This window comes from Drosophila kikkawai, chromosome 2L, assembly GCF_030179895.1.
Source record: "Drosophila kikkawai strain 14028-0561.14 chromosome 2L, DkikHiC1v2, whole genome shotgun sequence".
In the NCBI taxonomy this organism is placed as follows: domain Eukaryota; kingdom Metazoa; phylum Arthropoda; class Insecta; order Diptera; family Drosophilidae; genus Drosophila; species Drosophila kikkawai.
In genome coordinates, this window is record NC_091728.1 from 3,892,065 (window position 1) to 3,913,287 (window position 21,223).

At 41.5% G+C, this 21,223-nt stretch overlaps 1 protein-coding gene across 1 annotated transcript; it reads right to left on the reverse strand.

The window, feature by feature from the left end:
• Positions 1–19,521: 19,521 nt before the first annotated feature.
• On the reverse strand, positions 19,522–20,454 carry LOC138927957 (trypsin delta-like). Its single transcript, XM_070283532.1, has one exon. It carries the CDS (start codon positions 20,452–20,454, stop codon positions 19,522–19,524), a length of 933 nt encoding a protein of 310 aa, XP_070139633.1.
• Between the last annotated feature and the right edge of the window lie 769 nt (positions 20,455–21,223).

Consider the following 21,223-nt stretch of genomic DNA (forward strand, 5'->3'; position numbering starts at 1 on the left):
CTCCTATATGCAAAATTAATTATATTTTAGACACTATCATTCATGTTTATCCGCTCCTGGAGCAGAGTGTGGGCCGGATCAGCCACCAGCTCTCAATACGGATATGTAATGCTACTTCCGTCGTTCGCGCTGATGAAGATGACACGCACTATGTGCGACAGGGATGGCCGCAATCCCTTGCGTGAGGCGTGAGCGGAACGAGACCAGCCCGCCAAGGTGTGGATGCGGCAGAGCGCACGCGATGTGGCAAAGATGCACGGCGATGTGGCAAAGAACGATGTGGCCACGAAAAAGACACACGGCGATCCAATAGGTGCGCCGAAGAAAAGCACGGTGATCCAATATGTGCACCGTGTGAGGGAACGGCGATCCAATATGCGCGCCGTGTGAGGGAACGGTGGCACGTGAGCGAGGCGGTAAAGAAAATCCAAATCGAGGATCACCGCAATCGGCACGTGTATGGCCGCCGAAATGGGAAGCGCAGCCCCACGCTGTGCGTGCGAATGCTCCGATGACACGTGGCGTTGATCCCGCTGAGAAGCCACAGACAATGCCAACGATGAATGCCACAAATGACTGCCACCTCACGTGGTGGGCAATTGCTGGCAAAAACAATGCCGGTCGCTTGGACGACTCTGCCGATACGGCTGACGCTGTTTTGAAAAGGCAAAATTAGCACTCCGGCGATCGATTATTCACACAAGCTTACCAATATACGTTAGAGCACTAAATTTACTTAATATGGGTATGATTCGCTTTAACAAATACTGTCGGATCGACACGATGCTTGCGGATTTAGGATCGACAAAAATTAATCCGAACTCGGGGACGCCTTGTGAGAAAGAGAACGGAAGTGAGGGGATCCAATGTGACCGTGGCTTGCAAAAATCCTGTTCGCGAATTTTTGTGGTCTTTTTTAGGTCCTATCGCATATTAGCGATTTGGCAGGATCGTAACTTTAACAGCCCGGTTGTTTGAAAAATGTGGGCGATAAAACTTATCGAGTTGCCACACTGGCTCGATTCCCACAACCACAGCTTTGATTTTTAGTCCCTGTGATTAACAATAAAAGCTGAAAAAGGAATCAAGAGCAATCACCAGATATCCTTGGCATGAAATCTACCCAGTTCCTTTCCGTTCATGTCCTCTAAGAGGTAAATTGACTGTCCAATTCTTGCCTTCACTCGGGCCTTGATACCTACAGGAGCGAGTTTCGCATTAAAATCCTTTGCTGCGTTGCTAAGTACAAAATTCCTTTTGACTACTTCTTGGCCAACCTCAAAAGAACGGGGTCTTGTTCGAAGATTGTAAGACTTTTGGTTTGCCTCGTAAGCCTTATTCAAATGTTTGCCGATGTTAGAACGAATCCTTTGGAATTCGTCAGTTTTTGTCAGGCTTACTTCGCCTTCTGCAAGAAGGTTTAGTTTACGCAGCAGTTTGTAGTCATGACCGTGGGATATCATGTGTTGACCAAAAACAACATGATAAGGCGATAAACCGATGGATTGGTGAATCGAGTTACGAAGAGAGCAGTTGATGCTACTGAGAAATGTGTCCCATTCGCGTTGGTCGGTGCGAATATATGCTCTTAAAGCAGCATTGATTGAACGGTTGACTCTCTCAGCACTGTTGGATTGTGGAGCATAGGCACCAGTAAACATATGACGAACGCCATATTTCGAAAGGAAGTCAGAGAAATCACGGCTTTTAAATTGAGTTCCGTTATCACTGACGACTGTTTCGGGTACACCAAAGCATGAAAATATTTCATCGCGCAATATATTGATGACCACTTTAGCCGTAAACTTTTTCACTGCTTTTAGAAAGGTGAATTTGGAAAAGTGATCAAGAATAATCAATATTCCAATATTGCCGGAATTGGAGCGCGGAAATGGCCCTATAAAATCGAGATAAAGTCTTTGGAATATCCTTTCACTTTGCACTTGTGCTCCCATTGGTGGTTTTAAAGAATGGGTAGGATATTTTGTGGTCTGGCATGTTTCGCAATTTCGAATGTAATCACGAACGTTGATAACCATGTTTGGCCAATAGAAACGTCGTCTGATACGCTCTAGGCATTTGGCCATTCCACAATGAGCAGATGTTGGTTGGTCGTGAGCCGAACTAATTACACTTTGACGCAACGACTCAGGAACGAAAAGTTTCCAGCAATCGTCTGGTGAAACGTCATAAGAATTGGGGAACGTTGCACGATGATAGATGAACTCATCTATGACTTTGAAATCCGGTGATTTCAGAGATTTGAATTTGTCTCTGAGAGCGGAGTACTCTTCCGATTGAAAAGCGCTTGATGATAGGTCAATTTCGGGATAAATTTCAAGGTCTATTGCAGAGATGTCAATCTCTTCGAACGATCGAGACAAAGCATCTGCCACCACATTTTCGGTTCCTTTGCGATGTTCGATTTGGAAAGAAAAACCCTGTAGCTTGATAGCCCATCTTGCCAATCTACCGCTTAGATCCGATTGGTTCATTAGCCATCGAAGACTTGAGTGATCGGTTACTACCTTAAAGCTATGACCGTCAATGTACATTCTGAACTTTTTAATTGCTAACACTACAGCCATGCATTCGAGTTCCGTAACTGTATAGTTACGCTGGGCTTTGTTTAGCTTTTTGGACATGAACGCTATGGGACGCTCACAACCGGAATCGTCGCATTGAGCTAGAACTGCACCCACTCCATGTAGTGAAGCATCACACTGCAAAATGAATGGTTTGTCGTAATTGGGATGAACAAGGCAAGGAGCAGAGCATAACTTGGCCTTGATGTTTTCGAAAGCTTCTTGGGCATTATCGTTCCAACTTAGTGTTTTGCCACGTAGTTGTTCCGTCAGATGGAAAATGACTGTGGAATAGTTGGATATGAACCGCTGGTACCAACCAGTCATACCAAGAAATCTTCGGAGCTGTTTTTGGGTCTTCGGAACCGGAAATTCGCTCACGGCTGCGATTTTGTTTGGATTTATTTGAAGAGTACCTTCACCCACCAGGTAACCAAGGTAGTCTACAGTTTTCAGGCAGAATTGACTTTTCTGAACGTTTATTGTTAATCCAGCCTTACGCAATTGGGTAGCTACTTCGGATAAATGCAGAAGATGTTCTTCGAAGTTGTTTGACAAAACAAGCAGGTCATCGAGGTAGACTAACACATGCGATTTTAATTGATAGGGAATAACCAAGTCCATTAATCGGCACATGGTTTGTGGAGCGTTTGACAATCCAAAAGGCATCCTCTTGAATTGATATAGCGGACGATTCGGAACGGTAAAAGCAGTTTTGGCACGAGATTCTTGATCTAAACAGATCTGCCAAAAGGCATCTTTGAGGTCAATTTTGGATATGCAGTGTACGGGTGGAAGTCGACTCAGCAATCCATCCATTATAGGGATGGGGTATGCGTCCTTCACCGTGACTGCATTCAATTTCCTTGCATCGAGACAAAATCGTACCTTGCCAGGCTTGATGTGCAAGATAACTGGAGAAGACCAAGGCGATGAAGGAGCCTCTTCGATGACATCCATTTTAATCATGCGGTCGATTTCTTCACATAAAAGTTTTTCTTTAGCTGGTGAAAGTGGATAGAATCGTTGCTTTATTGCCTTTGCATTGGATGTGTCGATATTGTGCTCTAACAACCTAGTTAATCCTAAGCCCTCGTTCTCGAATGATGGAAAAAAGTCTATTACTTTCTGCAATTTTGATTTTTGTAAATCGGACAATCTCACATTATTCGAGTGTTCTTCCGGTTCACAGTTAATTTCGTTGATCGCAACTGTTTGCTTGATCGAAATGCCAAAATTTTGCCAAAAATCCATTCCGCATATAACTTCATGCTTTATCGAAGGTACTATCAGGAATTCAAAGTTGTCACTAATTGAGTTATAAGTCAGGGGAATGTGTATCGTGCCTGCAACATATTGCGATTGCCCATCAGCGGTTCTCACTACCGATTTAAATTTATTAAACGGCTTAGCTGAAATTATTTGTTTTGCTAGCTCACCACCTATAACGCTTTTGTTGGCGCCACTGTCCAAGAGAGCTAAATACGGTTGACCAAATATTTCTATGTTTGTAAAAGGCCGAATATCGCTTTTGTTTTGTGCGATTGAGGAAATCATAAAACGATTTAATGATCGCTTACGAGTCCAAAATTTACGAATTCGCCGTGAAGATCGCTGTTTGCGACGATAAACAGGATTAGCTTGCAAAATTTGGGATTTACGCTTTGCGTACTCCTGTACCCGCAAATGGTATGGGTTAAAAGGTTTGGTTTCTGATATGTCTGGTTGAAAGGTAGGCAAAATGGAATGAACATCATTTGCCACAAAATCTGGTTCTGTTGGTATTTTCGAAGCTAGCGGCGGACATCCGTTTTCTTCGCGTAACGAATGTCCTTCTTGGGGTTTTCCGAAACCGAATTACATTTTGCACAGTTGGGCTTATACACCTCCGGTGTTCCACAACCATAACAAAAAATACGACGAGGTTTAAGGCAATTGTGGTAACTGTGGCCTGTTTCCTCACAGTTCCAGCACTTAATTTTCTCAGCCGTCTTAACTACACAAATTTCATCCTCGACCTCACGTTCTTCCTCCGACTGAGATTCTGAATCTTCTTCCTGCAGAATTGCGTTAACGAAACGCTTGCTTGGGTTCGAACGTTGAATGGGCTTCATTCGGGTGTTAAGAAAGAATTCTTCGTGCCTGTGACACTCCTTTCGCAATGTTGCTAAGTTTGGGGTGTCAATGTGCAATAATTCGTGCTTGATCTCCGGTCTGAGATTATGACGAACTTCTACCGCAATTTCACTGTCCTGCATTGGTTCACGAAGGGAATCTGCGATGGAAAGCATTGCATCCAAAAAGTCATCAAAATTTTCCGTGTTACCCTGTTTGCGTCTACGCATGGCACATTTAATCTCACGATCAGATCTCTGATCTTGATATCTTTCCTTTAAACGCCTGCAAAGCAAGTTCCAATTCATGTTATCTGCCGATCTATGAACGCGCCAGTAAAAGGCTAATGCAGGGCCTGCGAACAGTAAGTTAGCAAAATGGGAGAGAAGTTCAAAGTTGCCGTTCAGGCATTGTGAAGTGAGGCAATTGACACGGTAAATAAAATCTTCTATAGCAATGTCGTTAGCTGAACCACTAAATTTAATACGCCAATTGGATATAATATTCGAAATTCTGTCTGGTCGATCCAGAGAGAGATCACTTCGATCACTGCGAAAATCTGGTGAATTCCTAGCCTGTTGAATGTTGTTTCGATCTGAGTTGGCATCGGAACCGTCTCGACTGAAATCTCGCTGCGGCTCACCTTGTCCATTATTGGCAAATGTGGACCTATTCAATTGTGTGAACGCCAAAGTTATTTGTTCTGTAACTGACTGCAGCATGTTAGCTTGGAAGGTCTGCATTGACTTCTGAATCAATTTTTCCACGTGATCTTCCGTTACCACCCTCGAGTCTGAGTTACCCTCGCTACGAATTTCCTGCAGTGAATTTTGCTCAGAACCACCGTTTTGCTTTGCCGCATTTCGCGACGCTGAACGTGTCTGTACCTTGTGTCCCTGAGATCTACTAAGAGGAGCCGAATGAGGTCCTACCTCGGGTTGAGAGAAAGTTTGGCCACACCTGGGGCATTTGTCGTTGTTCTTGCTATAATTGTCAAGGCAAAGCTTGTGGAAAGAATGCTTGCAACGGGCTTCAAGTAAATCCAGATTACACACTGGTCCGTTGCAGATGATGCAATTTGCAGACTCATCAGTCTGAAGATCTACTAAATTTTCATTGCTGTGTGTCAACATTTTTGACGCTTTTCGAAATATAAAACAAAAAAACGAAATGAGATACGGTAAGATAAGATAAGATACGATATAACGAAAACAAACTGGTCGTTCGAGATGAATACGATATACGATAAATGAGAAATGCAGTTTAGGTCTTACCCTGGGTAGTATAGCAATTGGTTGTGTCATTCAATAGGTACAAATGTTGTAAACGGAATGTAAATAAAGGGTAGTAAAATAAATATCAATTTATTTTGTCTTACCAATTAGAAGAGTAACTAGCCGAATCTATCCAGCCAGATAAAATCTCGATCCTAACTGATAAGAAGGTAGTGTTTGAATATTGAAATCCTGGTATAGAACCGACTTTGAATCAGAACTATAATTCCAAGGAATCAATTACTCAAATTGGAATGTTCTTTTAACTATAATGTTCGATTATTACCGAACTGATAGAAAAAAACAGTTAAAAGTATTACATTTCCTCCGGTATGGCTCCGAACCTATCCAGATGCCATCAATTCCAGGACAGAATTTGAAATACTAAACGGAAACTAGAAGTGGATGGTTTGAATATTAACGGGAAGCTCGGCTGTCAAACGACAGGTGCCTAATCAGGCATCGGGCTGGCCTTAACGTTTGGGCGCCAATTAATTATGTAACAAACACACTCACCGAGCGTTGTCCACCTCAACACGCTCTGTCTACTTTTTCTGCTCGGCAGGCTCAGGGAAAATGGGCGTGGGTTTTGTGTTGACATGAACAATGGTGCTACATAACTAATATTGTAGACAGAGATACTCTAGCTGGGGATATGGTAAATAATATGAATCAGACGAAGGAAGTGTACCTATTGAAGATGAGGCTCCGATGTTATTGGCCTCAATCTAAACCCTCCCAACCTGTGAAGTCCATTCAGGCTCCACCCTTATACAACCAATGCTCTACATCCCCTTAGGTGCCCAACAAGATATCAAATTAGTTCATTTTCAAAGTCATATAATTGCAGGCTGAGATAATATTGAAAGACATTTTCCTAAATCTAATCCTTAAGCCTAAGTTTACGTTATTTACGTTACGAGACCTCTTATTGAGTCAGTTTGTTTTAGATCCAATGAAAGGAAATAAAATTTAAGATAAGAAAGAACGCTTTTTCCTTTTTTACTTTACATTAAATAGATTAACTTATTAATATTCTTTTGAATCAATTAATTAATTAAGATGTGCAAACTATTTCAGAAGTCTTGGCGAAATTATAAGGATGGGTTCAGTTTTATTTTGTTGTTTTGCGGCTAGGCCGTACTCACGCTTTCTCCATCGACGTCAGCAGGCCTGATGACTGGTGATGTGTAGCTGTATGTGTTTTAAGTTATTTGAGGGACAAAACGATATTATAATTGCCAAATCTCCCAAAAAAATTGCTAAATTACGACCGAAAAGGTTTATAAGTACGAATTCTTAAATCAAAAGCTCCTATATGCAAAATTAATTATATTTTAGACACTATCATTCATGTTTATCCGCTCCTGGAGCAGAGTGTGGGCCGGATCAGCCACCAGCTCTCAATACGGATATGTAATGCTACTTCCGTCGTTCGCGCTGATGAAGATGACACGCACTATGTGCGACAGGGATGGCCGCAATCCCTTGCGTGAGGCGTGAGCGGAACGAGACCAGCCCGCCAAGGTGTGGATGCGGCAGAGCGCACGCGATGTGGCAAAGATGCACGGCGATGTGGCAAAGAACGATGTGGCCACGAAAAGACACACGGCGATCCAATAGGTGCGCCGAAGAAAAGCACGGTGATCCAATATGTGCACCGTGTGAGGGAACGGCGATCCAATATGCGCGCCGTGTGAGGGAACGGTGGCACGTGAGCGAGGCGGTAAAGAAAATCCAAATCGAGGATCACCGCAATCGGCACGTGTATGGCCGCCGAAATGGGAAGCGCAGCCCCACGCTGTGCGTGCGAATGCTCCGATGACACGTGGCGTTGATCCCGCTGAGAAGCCACAGACAATGCCAACGATGAATGCCACAAATGACTGCCACCTCACGTGGTGGGCAATTGCTGGCAAAAACAATGGCGAGAAGCGCAAAAGGGCTAAAAGAGCAAAAGAGTGAGAGAGACCATTTATAGCCATCTCGTCGTGCGCTGTCTCCCGGCTGTCAGGCTGCCTTTGTTCTGCCTTCATTTTTATTGCCACTAGCAAAACAATTTCACATTTGCCACTTACCCAGAGCCGAGAGTCAACTTGCAAATTGCCGAAACGCCCAGCGAAGTTTTTAACCCCCCCCTCCTCTCCATTTTCCAGGCCGCTTTTCACTCTGCTTGTCTGCTTGGCAGCTTCAAATTGGGCAAAGAGCCTACAGAATGCTGCACGTTCTCGTGCATAAAATAACAGGCATCTTGAGACAATCCAAAGTCAAGACTGCATCCTTTCCTCCATGTCCTTGTGCCTTGATGTGCTTTGCTGTGCTGTCTTTTTCCTGAGCCGGTCATTAGCATTGGTCTTCTCACCAGGTCGCCTCGAGTGGCCAGCCCCAGGAAGGTCACAGTCAGAGTCACGTAGGGATCTTTATTAAATAATTTATTTGTTCGTTTTCACCTCTAAGCTTGAAGGATTTTGTGTGTCATCAACGATGGCCAGATTGGTTGTCTTACAAAAGAGCAAGGTTTTCTTGTAAAGGAAACATTTAAAAGGTGTTTAAGAAGTGGGTTTAGAAATGCATTTAAGGTGTTATTCAAGCATACACATATTTGTTAAGGATTTAAATTCAACTAGACGGCAAGCTTAAGACGCTTCAAGAGTTTCCCGCAGCTCAATCACGAATAAAACTTAGTGTTTGTGGTGCATTCTCCCTGGGAAATACATACATATATGCAGAAATGGCCTCGACCACGCCCCCGACAAGCTGCACTAATTGATGAGTCCAGAAAAGTTCATTCCTAGCCTTCTAGTGGTATCAGAGAGACATCAGGTTTCAGGTCTCAGTTTGGCTTTTGCCATTGTCATACATGGCGTATACGTCATATGGCAATTTTGTTCGCCCACCGAAACTATGAGTGCAATTGAAGTTACTTCTCGAGGAGATTGCAGCACTTGAATTGTCCTTTGGCTGCTGACAAGCCCTGCTAGCTGGCACAGTTAGCTGGAGGAGGGGCAAAAAGGGCGGCGGCGAGTGAGAGCTCTCCGGCTGACAGAAAGTTGCTGCAATTTTCGACTTGACTTGCCGAGGAGGAGAAGTCTGGGGGAGCCCGGGAGTCAGGACTCAAGACTCGCCCGATCCGCTCGCCGACAAGTTATTTTATTGATAAACTTTTTGCCGAGTGCTGGGAGTAAGCCAGCGACTCGAGAGGCGGAATCGCTGATTCGCCAACGTTTCTTTTGACGTTTTTGCTTTCTGCCGGTGGCAGTGGCATAGCCACTGCTAGTGTTCGGGCTTCTGGCTGCTGTCTTCACATTGTTTGGCTTAAATGGCATTAAATCCTTTTAATGCTGGGCTGCCGCCAGAGGGGCCCGGAAGCGGGCACTTTGGGGAAATCAATTGTGCTGATTGTCCTGCAATTGAGCTGCCAGCTTCTTACCCCACGCCACTCACTTTTGTTTCGACATTTCTCGATTTTTCCTCTCGCCGGGTATTTATATACATACATATATATACATTTTTTTCGATAGCTCTCTGACACTTGGGGACATTATCCTTTCCTGGCCAGCTAAAGGCAAATTGAAAGATTTCTATGGCAAAACTGTTGCACGCACACAGAGTCCCAGAGTCACACGGAATGCCTGAACATCTTCATTGCCATTTGATGGTCTGTGTCTCGCAGGGATACGCAGTAGTCAGTGCTGGAAATTTGTCCTTTTCCAGGACAGTACTGATTGCTTTTTAGCTGGAAATAAGTCAAGGTTTTAGGGGAAATGTGTGTTAAATTTAAAATTATTTACTTTCTTATAGTAAATATATTCTACGTTGAGCAAAAAGGAGGTTCATAAAACATTCAAAACGAGTAAAAAAGGTTGCTAACTAATCTTTTAAAGTAAAAGTTTTTCCCAAAATAAAAGCATTTCTTGTTGTTTCTTCGATGTTGTCATGAAATGTAACTCTTACAGATTTTATTTTTCTGCAAAATAAGTTTCTGGCAGCACTGATTGAAGCCATCTTTCACCTGCAATGTGTGTGCGTGCTGGAATTTGAGGGAGCTGTGCCCCGTCTTTATTGCCACTTTCGAGTTGCATGAAATTAAACTCGTTTTACGAGCAAGAATGCAGGCATTTCTGCCCTCGCCTGCAATCTTAAATCTTTAAGATGCTGTGCATTGGTAAATCGCCGTGGACTCCTTTGGCTGCTGGCCTTTTAATTATGGAAATGTGCGGCCGCCGCACTGAAAGAGCACATCGAGTGTTATTAATTACAAACAAAGCGAGTGCCTTGTCAAGGACTCGCAGCTAAGCCAAACCACTCGGCCGCACAGTGCTGCTGCCCATTAAGGGGTATTTTTATGCGAAAAAATGTACAAAATAAATATGGTGAAAGGAAAAGACTGCGACTGCGACTGCGACTGCAACAAAAGGCCGCAACCGAAATGCTGCAAATCTTTTAGTGGAAAATCTGGAAAAGCGTGCGGTCACGTGGCCAGCGCCGCTTCATTTGGTCCGCTTTTCCTCTGCCCCAGTCCAGCGCTTTTGCAGCTGATAAGAAAACGCTTAGAAAAGCGTGACCACCACCACCTGAATTTCCACCGGCTGCTCCTGCTGCTCCTGCAGCTCGACCACAGCCGCAAGATAAACTCCACAAAAGGCTGGCCTTTTCCAAACGGAAAACCCAAGGAAAACGCAACTTTAGCGAATTTTTCGCTTCATGCCGAGTTTTTAGTCAGTGTTTCTTTAGCAAGATTTTCTTTTTTCCTCTGAGTTTCTTTCACCGTTTTCGCGCTGAATAAATCATCCGCCTTTTTTTATTTTTTCTCGTTCTGACTTTTTTTTTTTTGTTTTTTTTTTTTTGCCGCTGCCGGCAGTCATAAAACAATTGACGTTAAATGTTGCTAAATGAAAACTCTGGCCAAAAGGAGAAGCAGCTGAAGCAGAGCAGACTCGGGGCTCTGTCCATAAGCGATTTTCCAGCCGATTGAAGGGATTCTCAAACAGACTGTGCCAGTTGATTCTAAGCAGATTATCCGGGGGGAACTCTTAGGGAAAGGCAAGTGCAAGTGCAAGTGCAAGCGAAGTGAATTATTTACTTTTTGGCCAGGTTGGCTTTAGTTAAGTGTCTCCTATCAATGGAAGCATATAATCCGCTTTCTTAAGAGTATTTGGCCAAGAAAAGCTCACAAATAAGAAGGCTAATGTTGTTATTGAATTCAGTTTAAAATACTCGGAAGAGTTATTTTATTGAATTTATTTGATTTGCCAACAAACGAAACCTTATTCGATTATTAGTATATATATTTTAAGAGCTTATAGTTGCCTTAATTCCCTAATTTAAGCTTATGCATTTAGCTTTGATGTTTCCTTGGCCAACTGAAAGAATATTCTACGACTAATTAAGTGCTGAAGTGGAAGGGTTTCTCAGCCCTTTTTCAAGTTGATAGCCAGGATACTCGACCCGCTTAGGCTTGGCCTCAAAAAAATAAGAAAATAGAGTGCACTTTAGTGCTCTACGCCTTGAACTTACTAGTACACTCACACATAGTAATGGCTCTTTTCAGACACTGCTCGTTTTGATTTATGCCAAGAAATGGGCGTGGGAATTAGCCCGACACCCTCACACGTAAATACAGACATCTCCGGTCTTTTAATTGACTTTAATTTCCAACACCAAAAACGGATCTGGCAGCTGGCAAGCACGTCGTCCTTCAATGGCTTCGCTCGACCATTGTTTTGCCGCTTAAGGCCTTTTTGGGAGGCAAAGCTGTCAGGCGGGAGAGCGCTAAAATAAACATACGGTTGCCAAGTTAAACACAGTCTTACACACACTCAAACGTACAGAGAAAGAAAAAGGGGGGTTTGTATTTTAAAACTAAAAGGAGAAAGAAATACTTGAAATGATGATATTTTAAAGAGATCAAAAGGATAAGGTATATAGTTACTTGAATTATTTAAAGACATGGTTCATAGGTTTTTACTTTTAAAAGCCACATTTAATTAAAATTTAAATGTTTTATAATTCTACAATCATCAAATGAACAAAGTGAAACTCCCTAATGGGGTTAAGGCTTGAGATTAATCTATAATTGAGATTCTTATATAGGATGTAAACATATATTATATTATTATTTGTAAAGTTATTAAGAAAACCTTAAGATGATCTTATGACCAGATGAATAACTCAAACTTAAGAGCATTGTACAAGCCCCTTACCTTTTATTTTATTTTATTTGAAACATCAAAAGTCTTACTATAAATTGTAATGAAATGTTATTTTCAAGATTATTTCTTAATTTTTTTTCAGTGCCTTTCTTGAAACTCACATGCATAGATGTACTATGTGTGGCAGCACTCACACACGGACACTTAAGTTGCCAACAAGTCAGCTCTGAAGCGAGCTCCTGTTCCTGCTGACTTTCCTTGGGCTTCTCCTCGGCTTTCACTCTTTTCCAAGAGGACCGTTAAAGCTACCGTTGCTGTGTCGCTGCTCAAATATTTACATTCCATTTAGGCGCCGGCCTGTCTGGGATGTCCTTCTGCCCCCCAGTCGCCGTCTCCGACGTCTCCGCTGCCTTGGCTCCTGTTGACTAAAGCACTTCATCTTCATTTCACAGTTATTTTCAACTTCATTTGCGCTGTAAATAGGTGAACAAATACGCTCACTCAGCCGTACATCCCGCGAGGGGACACAGCCTCCGTCCTCGTCGACGTCTTCGTCTCCTTCGAACTTGGCCTGGCGGGCAGCACGCCGCCTTGGCATTAATATGTGCCCTCGTAACTGTGTCACGGTGTCGTTTAACTTATTAGCCTCCATAGCAACCGCAGGACTCGGGTTCTAGCTCTGTGGCCTATTTGCATTAGCTTAAGCAGTTTTTGTGAGTCTAACTTTTGAATGGAGAATATTGACTTTGGTCACAGGTTTGATGCTTGGAATTTGAAGGTTTTTGATGTGGATAAATGCACTATTATTAAGCTGAATGTAAATAAATGTAGTGCAATTTATAATATAAATAAGAGTATAATATATGATAAAACAAATTAATAATTATAATATTGAAATTCATATTCATAAATTTGCTGAGGTATATATATTTACGATTAGAAACGAATAGTTAGAAGTTTTTTACATATTTATTTTATATTTAATTCCTATAAAAAATTAAACAAAGACTTCTTGGGGGTAAGCTTTTATTAATTTTATTTAATTTAGAATTCTTTAACAGGAAATAAAGAAGTTATTTCAGCTTTATATATCCCTAATTCTTGACCAAAAATCCTGAAAAAAATCCTTTTTTAGAGCATTTCTAGTTCGGCAACTTAACTTACCTTAATGTTAGTTTTTCCAAACCTGTTTTTCCATTTTATTTGTCCACCGCTGCTGCTGATGGGGTTGACAAGTCGAGCGCAAAAAATGTCGGTTAGCCGAAGCGAGTAAATTTCGCCAAAGTGGCAGGCGAGACGCCAAAAGGATGAAGAACGAAGGATGCGGGGGGGCAAATGCAGGGGCGCAGATTAAATAATTCATTAAGGAAACTCAACTGTCGTCGTCGGCGGCTTCTTCTTCCTGCTCCTTCAGCTTCGGCTTGGAGATGTTTTGATAAGCAAGGGGTAATTAAGCCCAGCGCTGCGAGCTGAGTGTTGGCCGTAAAATTTGTTGGCGGAAAGTTTGTTCGCGCATAGATGACATGAATTTAAATAGAAATTAAATTAAAATGAGTCGCTGGCACAGCAATCACGGCTTAAATTGTGCATCAAATTAAGGGAAGGGGAGGCCCGGGCTGGGTCATCTGGAAATATATTTAATAGCTGCGCGAAATTGGCGCAGCTTGTAAACACCGAACGAACCGAAACGAACCCCACAAGGCAACTGCAACTGTGACTGCAATTAAAAAGGCCAATGGTCAGTGTTCCAATGCCAGAACACTGGAAAAAAATATATTAAAATAAATAGAGAATAGAAATTTTAAGAAGTAAGAACACACATTAACTTCATTTATTATTTTACAACATTTTTATTTATTTAATATTTCTTTAAGTGAATTTAATGTTTTCTTTCAGTGCACTTGTGTGAGCCTGCATTTATGTTGTGCATACACAAATGCATGTATGTAAGTACAACATGCACTTCATATGCATGACAATGTCATGGCAACTTGTAAGGCAACACCACTTACCCGGCCCGCCTCCCTTTTTCTTTCTCTGCAGATTTATTGCAGCCGGAAAAGAGCCTCCTTTTCGTCCTTTGGTCTGAATGCCTGCCTGCCTGGCTTTTGTGTGTGTTTGTTTGCCTTTTCTGTGCTTTTTCATATGTCCAATATATCTCAGAGATCGACCATTGTTGGCCTTGGCACCACAAGCCAACATTCGATGGCAGACAAACCACAGTTGCGATTTCAGCTGAAGTCACATAAGAATTTATAAATCGTAATGATTTTGGCCTTGTCTCTTATTATTTAAATTTAATTAAAGATTCTTTTAATATTTATAGAGAATTTAAGTTAAGAGAAATGTGTTCAATAATTGACTGAAAATTATAAGTTCACATTATCCTGTTTCCTTGTATTTACATCAGGCAGAATCACAATTTCTTTTAGCAACCGATCTGCCTTTGAGCCAACACAAAACCTCTCTTTCAATGCATAAAAATGCAGCTTATTAGCAAAGCTTGATATGGTTTCTTAATTACAGTAAAAACTCCCGGGAAATGCATTAAATTTTAAGCAAAAGCTTAGCGGCTTTAAGTTGCCAGCGCGCGTCCCCCTAAAAAACAAACGGGATGCATTGATTTATTGCCAAACTGAGCCGACGCCGTTACCAACTCCCTTTTGGCCAAGGACCTCGCTCATCTGCCGGAGCGACGTTTTGCTCGCCGGTGCATGAATGTCACTGCCGAGCCAAATGGACAAGACACCGAATAACGAATAACGAACAGCAAACGAAAGGGTTAAATGGCATTCAACATTGGCCAAAAAGGAGACCGACCAGCCCAACAACAAATAACCCGAACATAAAAAAAACACACAGCGCAAACAGGAAGAAGAAAGCGGGCCGCAAAAAGTCTAGCAAAGAAATCAGCGCACGTTAGCAATTAATAATGGGCAAAGACCAAAGTATTCAGTCTCTGGAATCGCACTGCGTATGGGGACCTAAAAAATATCCTAGGGAACCACCGGAAGGATACAAATGTGATATGGGCTAGTCGAAAAAAAAAATAGGGGAAAAATAAAAATAAACCACAGATGTAGCAGGTTTACAATAGCGGGATAATCTATGGGACATTATTCTGTTCAGAAGCAGCAATTGAAGTTGATAAATATTCTAGAAAAAGGTGAGAGTTTTAAAGGGATCTTCATGAGTTTTTAACAATTACCAGCGAAAAGAATTTGGTAGATGATTTTTTTTTAATTTAATTTCAAAGTTCGAATGAATCCCCAAGGAAGAGAACCGGTTTTGTCCCATTTATCTGATCTACAATTTCGAAATATCAAACAACCATCTATTTCTTTCAAAATGAAATCTTATTTTAGTATTTTGAGTTATAAAATGGTGGTGAAATTTTAGTTTCAATGTAATCAATGTTCATTCAAGTCGGAAATTTGCAATGATGATAAGTAATATTTAGAAAATTGTTCTACGGATTTATAAAACATATTTTATATGTATTTTTATCGTTTTAAAGTCTAGTTTTAACTTTATTTTCCATGTTATTTATAAACAATTTTTAAGGGCCTTTAAAGTGGCTGGCTTGGTTGCATAATACAAAAAATTAAATGCCACGTACAACCGTTGATGCTCCCACCCGCACACCCGGGCTGTCATATGTAATTATTAATTTCTAAAAAGCCATTCAAAAATATAATATAATTTGAAAATGCGCGCGACGACGTGCTGGACTCGGAGTGTCTCTGATTGTCCGGAAAATGCTGCGGGCCAATGACCAGCGGCGGTTGGCTGCTCAGTTACAAATGTTGTGTTAGGACATTAATTTATGTGTGTGAGCCACACACAGCATACGACACCACAGCAACCCCCTTTCCGGCCCCAATCAATATTCCCGCGGCGTTCAGGAATATATATATATATACATATATATGTATGTAAATGGCCAAAAACGAAAGCGCATCCCGCTGTCTGCATATGTTTTGATTTAAAAGCTCACGCACATACGGAACTAATCCTAATTTAAATGTTTTTCCTAGCATTTCCATCTGCGTATTAGTGAGAGGAAATTAATTGTGAAAAATTTTGTGGACATGGGGAAAGGAAAAGAGAGCAAGCGAACGGATAGCTTTGCATAACAAATTCAATTAAATATCCTAGAGCGTGAATTAAAAACATATTAGACTTAATTGGAAAATGAAAATTTGGTTAAAATAATATAAATAAAAAAAGGTGAGCAACAAAAAAGAGTTTAAATATTAAACAATAAGTGTTTATTGTTGGCAACACTAAAAAAATGGATTTACTATTTAAACCTCCATTATGCCCTATAATTTGTGCAACAAATACAGTTAAATGATTAGTTTTCCGCCCAACCAACTTAATTGAACTTAATTCTCAAATAGTTGGCCCCCACCCCCGAAACTTGCGGCCATCCAGTTCAATGCCATAAATTGTTGCACGATGGCCATAATAATTCTGCATTTCTGCCACAAATCTCCGCAATTCCCAAAATAGTTTTTGGAGCGCGTCAACAAATTTATTTGTGCGCGCCAAAGTAAAAAGGCCAACAGAACTATTTTGTGCAAACAAGTTAAATCAAATATATTGCTTCGATTTGCTGCTGCTGCTCTGGGTTGTTGTAATGGTTTTTGTTTTTTGTTTCCCCTTTAGTTGTCGGTGCAATTGCCAAAAACACCAAGTTCAACAGCAATTAAAATGGCCAGAAAAAAGAAACACTGCTTTCTGGGATGCGATGCACACGAGAAGAATAAGGGAAATAAATGCATCTGACCAGCGGCAGGACGAGCATCTCGGCTGCTTATCTGCCAGTTGGTTGCTCCTGCTAGTTAACAAACAACCCAGAAACACCACCAACTAAGCAACTACAACAAGTCACGGCGGCTAGAAGGACAGGACAGGACAGGACAGCGTCGTCCTTTGCTTTTGGCCAAAAAACACTGAGCATTTCGCCCGCCCAAGAAGCCATAAAAATGTTGCTCACGCGGCGGTTGGGGGATGCTAACTGACGGGAGTGGGGCAATGAAGTAATACGGTGAATGCTCATTAGGAAGGACAAAAAGGGGAAGCTTAGCTTAAACTAGACGTACCTCTCTCCTTGACTAGCTCTCTCCCGCGTTGCCTGCAATGTCTAAGCAAAGCAGCAACAACAGCTTAAAAAAGTTGCAATGTTTAGTAGCGAACCAGAGAGTAATTTAAAGCTGCATTCTTAGGAGATCTTGATGCTCTCTGATGAAAAGATAAACAAAAGAATCTTATGAATCATTTAGTTTATGAATCTTTTAGTTTAGTTTCGAAAGCAGAACCGAGAGAGAACGAGAGTTGAGCCGTACAGAAACCAGTGATCGTATAAATATATAAATTAAGAACAAACCAACAAAGCTTTACTCTACTCAGAATTCCCAACAAGGTTTATATGAACAAGAAAGGAAGCTAACTTCGGCACGCCGAAGTTTGTATACCCTTGCAGATTGGTTTTGATGTTTATATTATAGAGTTTCATTCCATTTTACCTATACTTATTATGATTACAGTTTGACAGTTACCGTTTTACATTCCCAGCTTTACATATTTTATGCATTTACCGATCGCTTCTATGGCAGCTATATGATATAGTTGCCCGATTTTTATGAAATTTATACCAAAATTCTAGAATAATAAAAAAAGCTTATATCTCAGAGTAGATAAAAATACGTTGAAAAACAACGAAGCTATAATTTTTTTCCTATTAATTTCCTGATCGGTCCTATGGCAGCTATATCATATAGTCGTCCGATTTTCATAAAATTTTTACCAAAATTCAGAAATAATATAAAATGGCCATATCTTGAAAATGGTGCAAAAATGTTGAAAAACAGCAAAGTTATAATTTTTTTTCGAAAAATATATCGAACATTTGTATGGCAGCTATATGATATAGTCGTCCGATCCGGCCCGTTCCGACATATATAGCAGTGAGAGCATATAGAAGACTATATGCAAAGTTTCATTCAGATAGCTTTAAAACTGAGGGACTAGTTTGCGTAGAAACAGACAGACAGACAGACGGACAGACGGACAGACAGACAGACGGACAGACGGACAGACAGACAGACGGACAGACGGACATGGCTAGATCGACTCGGCTGTTGATGCTGATCAAGAATATATATACTTTATAGGGTCGGAAACGTCTCCTTCACTGCGTTGCAAACTTCTGACTGAAATTATAATACCCTGCAAGGGTATAAAAATTAATATATTCACTCTGAATGTCAAAGTTGGTCAAAATTAGATACTAATGAGCAATATATCACTATCTTCTGGGACATATATTGAGTTATCACTGCCCTTCAAAGTCGGTGTGTGCACGTAAATCGCTGTAATAGAAACATTGCATTTTATTGCAGTTGTCTTCCTTCTCCCTGGCTGTGCTTTCTTTAGTTTTTCTTCTGCTTTTCCCCATATTCCCTCTTTTCCTCCTTTTTTATTGTCTTTTGGCCAATAACATTCTGATAAATGGTCAGAACGGCTTTCGTGTCGATGTCCTTGAGGCAGGAGCATCAGCATTGGCATCTGCTCGCAGATATTTTTCCAAGCGAAGAGAACTTTTCAATTTGCACTAAAAGTATTTTCGTTTTTGGGCAAAGGCAACCTGCCTTCAAGTAAATCCCATGTCCCCCCAGATCTTGATTTTGTCAGCCAGTCTGCCAGGATGCCAGAATGTGGCGAGCCGAACCCAATGCGGCTGCACTTGCCGCAAACGAATGCAGCTGGAGGCAGCTACTGGCAGCTTATAAATGGTGTCAACCTGAGGGGACTCTTCATCACCGGCCATGTCGTCCTGCTGCTTCCTCTCCCTTTTTCAGGCCGCCATTTGTCTTTGGCTTTTTGTTGGCCGGCCAGAAAATAAACTTTAATTAACTTAAGTACATGGAGGATATCAAAGGGTTATTTGGAAGATGTTTTATTTTATGGAAAGGGTTATTACCTAAAACATTCTTGAGATATGTCTTGAAAACTAATTAGTGAATTAAGCTGGGGAGGTTTTTAGATATTTTAATCTAGTTTTAAATTTCCCAAGTATAAAAGGGATTTACACATAAACTTTTGTTAGGGAGACCTTAGAGTCGAGCAAGGAAAAATCGTTTTCCCCGTTTTCTTTCTGTTTGACTCGGCCAGCGTGAATAATGCAACTGCCCAGAAGCTATTGGAGGGTCTCAAACTCTGTGAGTGCAGCCTCAGGACTGTGGTTTTAGAAAGACAAAAAAAAATATAAGGAAAGTAAAGCACATACGAAGACTTAAGGGAATGGGAGTCTAGCGCCTTTATTCAGGGATATACATTTTTTTTTTGTATTATTATTAAAATAGTGTGCGCAAATGTGGGCATGAAACGTTACTTTCCAATCATCGGGTCAGGCGAAGCAGTGGTACTAGTCGTTGTTGGAGTAGTGGCACTAGTCGTTGCACTAGAAGCTTTTTCAGTAGTTTTGCTAGATGTTGTTCCAGTACTTGTAGCATTACTCGCTGCTTTTGTAGTAGCTTTTTCAGTGGCTGCTGTCCTTTCGAATAGCCAGCTCCTAAACCTGATCAAATTGGCGTAGACATCGGGATATGTGGTGCAGCCGCCGTAGGAGAGAATGCCCACCAGTTTTTTGTCCTTAACTAGTGGAGCTCCTATATCGTAGGAGCAGGCTGCCCTATTGTAACTATAAGTGCAAAGGGTAAGATCCGAGACGCCATAGTCCCATGTCCAGAACCAGCCAGATATATCATTGGCGCACTGTTCCCGATTGTAAAAGCTCACTGTGGCACCTTGCAGTTGATCAGGCAGACTGCCAAAGATTCGGTCCCACCAGCTGCCCAACCAACTGGTGGATCCCCAGCCCGTGACCTCGGCCAGGGATGAATCTTCCGGCACCTTCTCCGTCACGTTGATATATTTTATAGAGTCCGAGTATGTCAGGGGATCACACAGCTCTAAAATCGCCAGGTTGTTGTCATAGCGAGAGGAAGAGTATTGCGGATGAGTGTTAATGCCGCAGACTTTGATAAGAGTTCCTCCGCTCTCCCTGGAACTGGAGCCCACTCGAACCGTCACCGAACTGGTGGGGTAACCATAAACACATCCAGCAGCAGTGAGGATTCTCCCGTTGCTGATGATGGCACCACTGCAGCATGGACTTCCATCCACAAGTATGTTCGCCTGGTAGGGAGCCTGCTTGATGTCCACCGAGGAGCCGCCAATAATGCGGTAGGAGGAGTTCTGCCCATAAATGGCTCTTCCTGAAAGAACGATCACTAGAAGGGGCCACACAAGACGAAACATTTTCACAAACTATACTTCAGAAAAGCAAAAGCTACCGCTTTTATAGGCGTTGTGAGCTAACCTTATCTTTAAAGTCGTAAGTCATAAGTCATGTTGTATGATGGAATTTCTGTTGCTGTATCTCAGGGGGAAGTAGTTTCAGCTTTAAAAGGGGTTTATTTTAAGTGTTTTGGTTTGGTTTCCTGCTTTTAAATCTTTTTCTGAAGCTTTAAACAGTCGAATTTGATTACCAAAACCCAAACCCAAAGTTGAAAAACTGTAATCCAAATGTGACAAAAGCAAATGGAAATACTTCCCAAAACAATTGTTAATTCAGTGGCCGTTTTTATAAAGTCGTTAATCCATATTGCCAAATTATACTGTATAATTTAAGCGACCACAGGGATTCCTTTCGCTTAGAGCCGCTTTTCACATTCCAGTTTCAACTATTTTTCGTTTTTTCCGGCCAAATCTCACCAGCCATTACCCTAAGCCGCTTAAATCATTTGAATAATTCTTGCGCAGAGAAAAAAATGTGTGTCACTGATATACATTCAATCATATGATATTGGTATTTTGTATGTATTTATGCTATTTTACATGAATGCGAATTTAAATCTGGTGAATGTTTAGCAAAATGTGAAAATAAATACATTCATGGCCGGCTGGCTGGCTGGCTATTTGGTAACGAGTTGTGTGGGTCAAGCAAACAAACATTTTGATCATTCGCCATGTCAAGTGGGGGGGCTGTTCCGCCGGCCATCCTGACGGATTAAAATAGATTACAACT

Coding starts and splice junctions, on each gene's coding strand:
- LOC138927957 (XM_070283532.1), bottom strand. CDS start 20,454: ATGTTTCGTCTTGTGTGGCCCCTTCTAGTGATCGTTCTTTCAGGAAGA.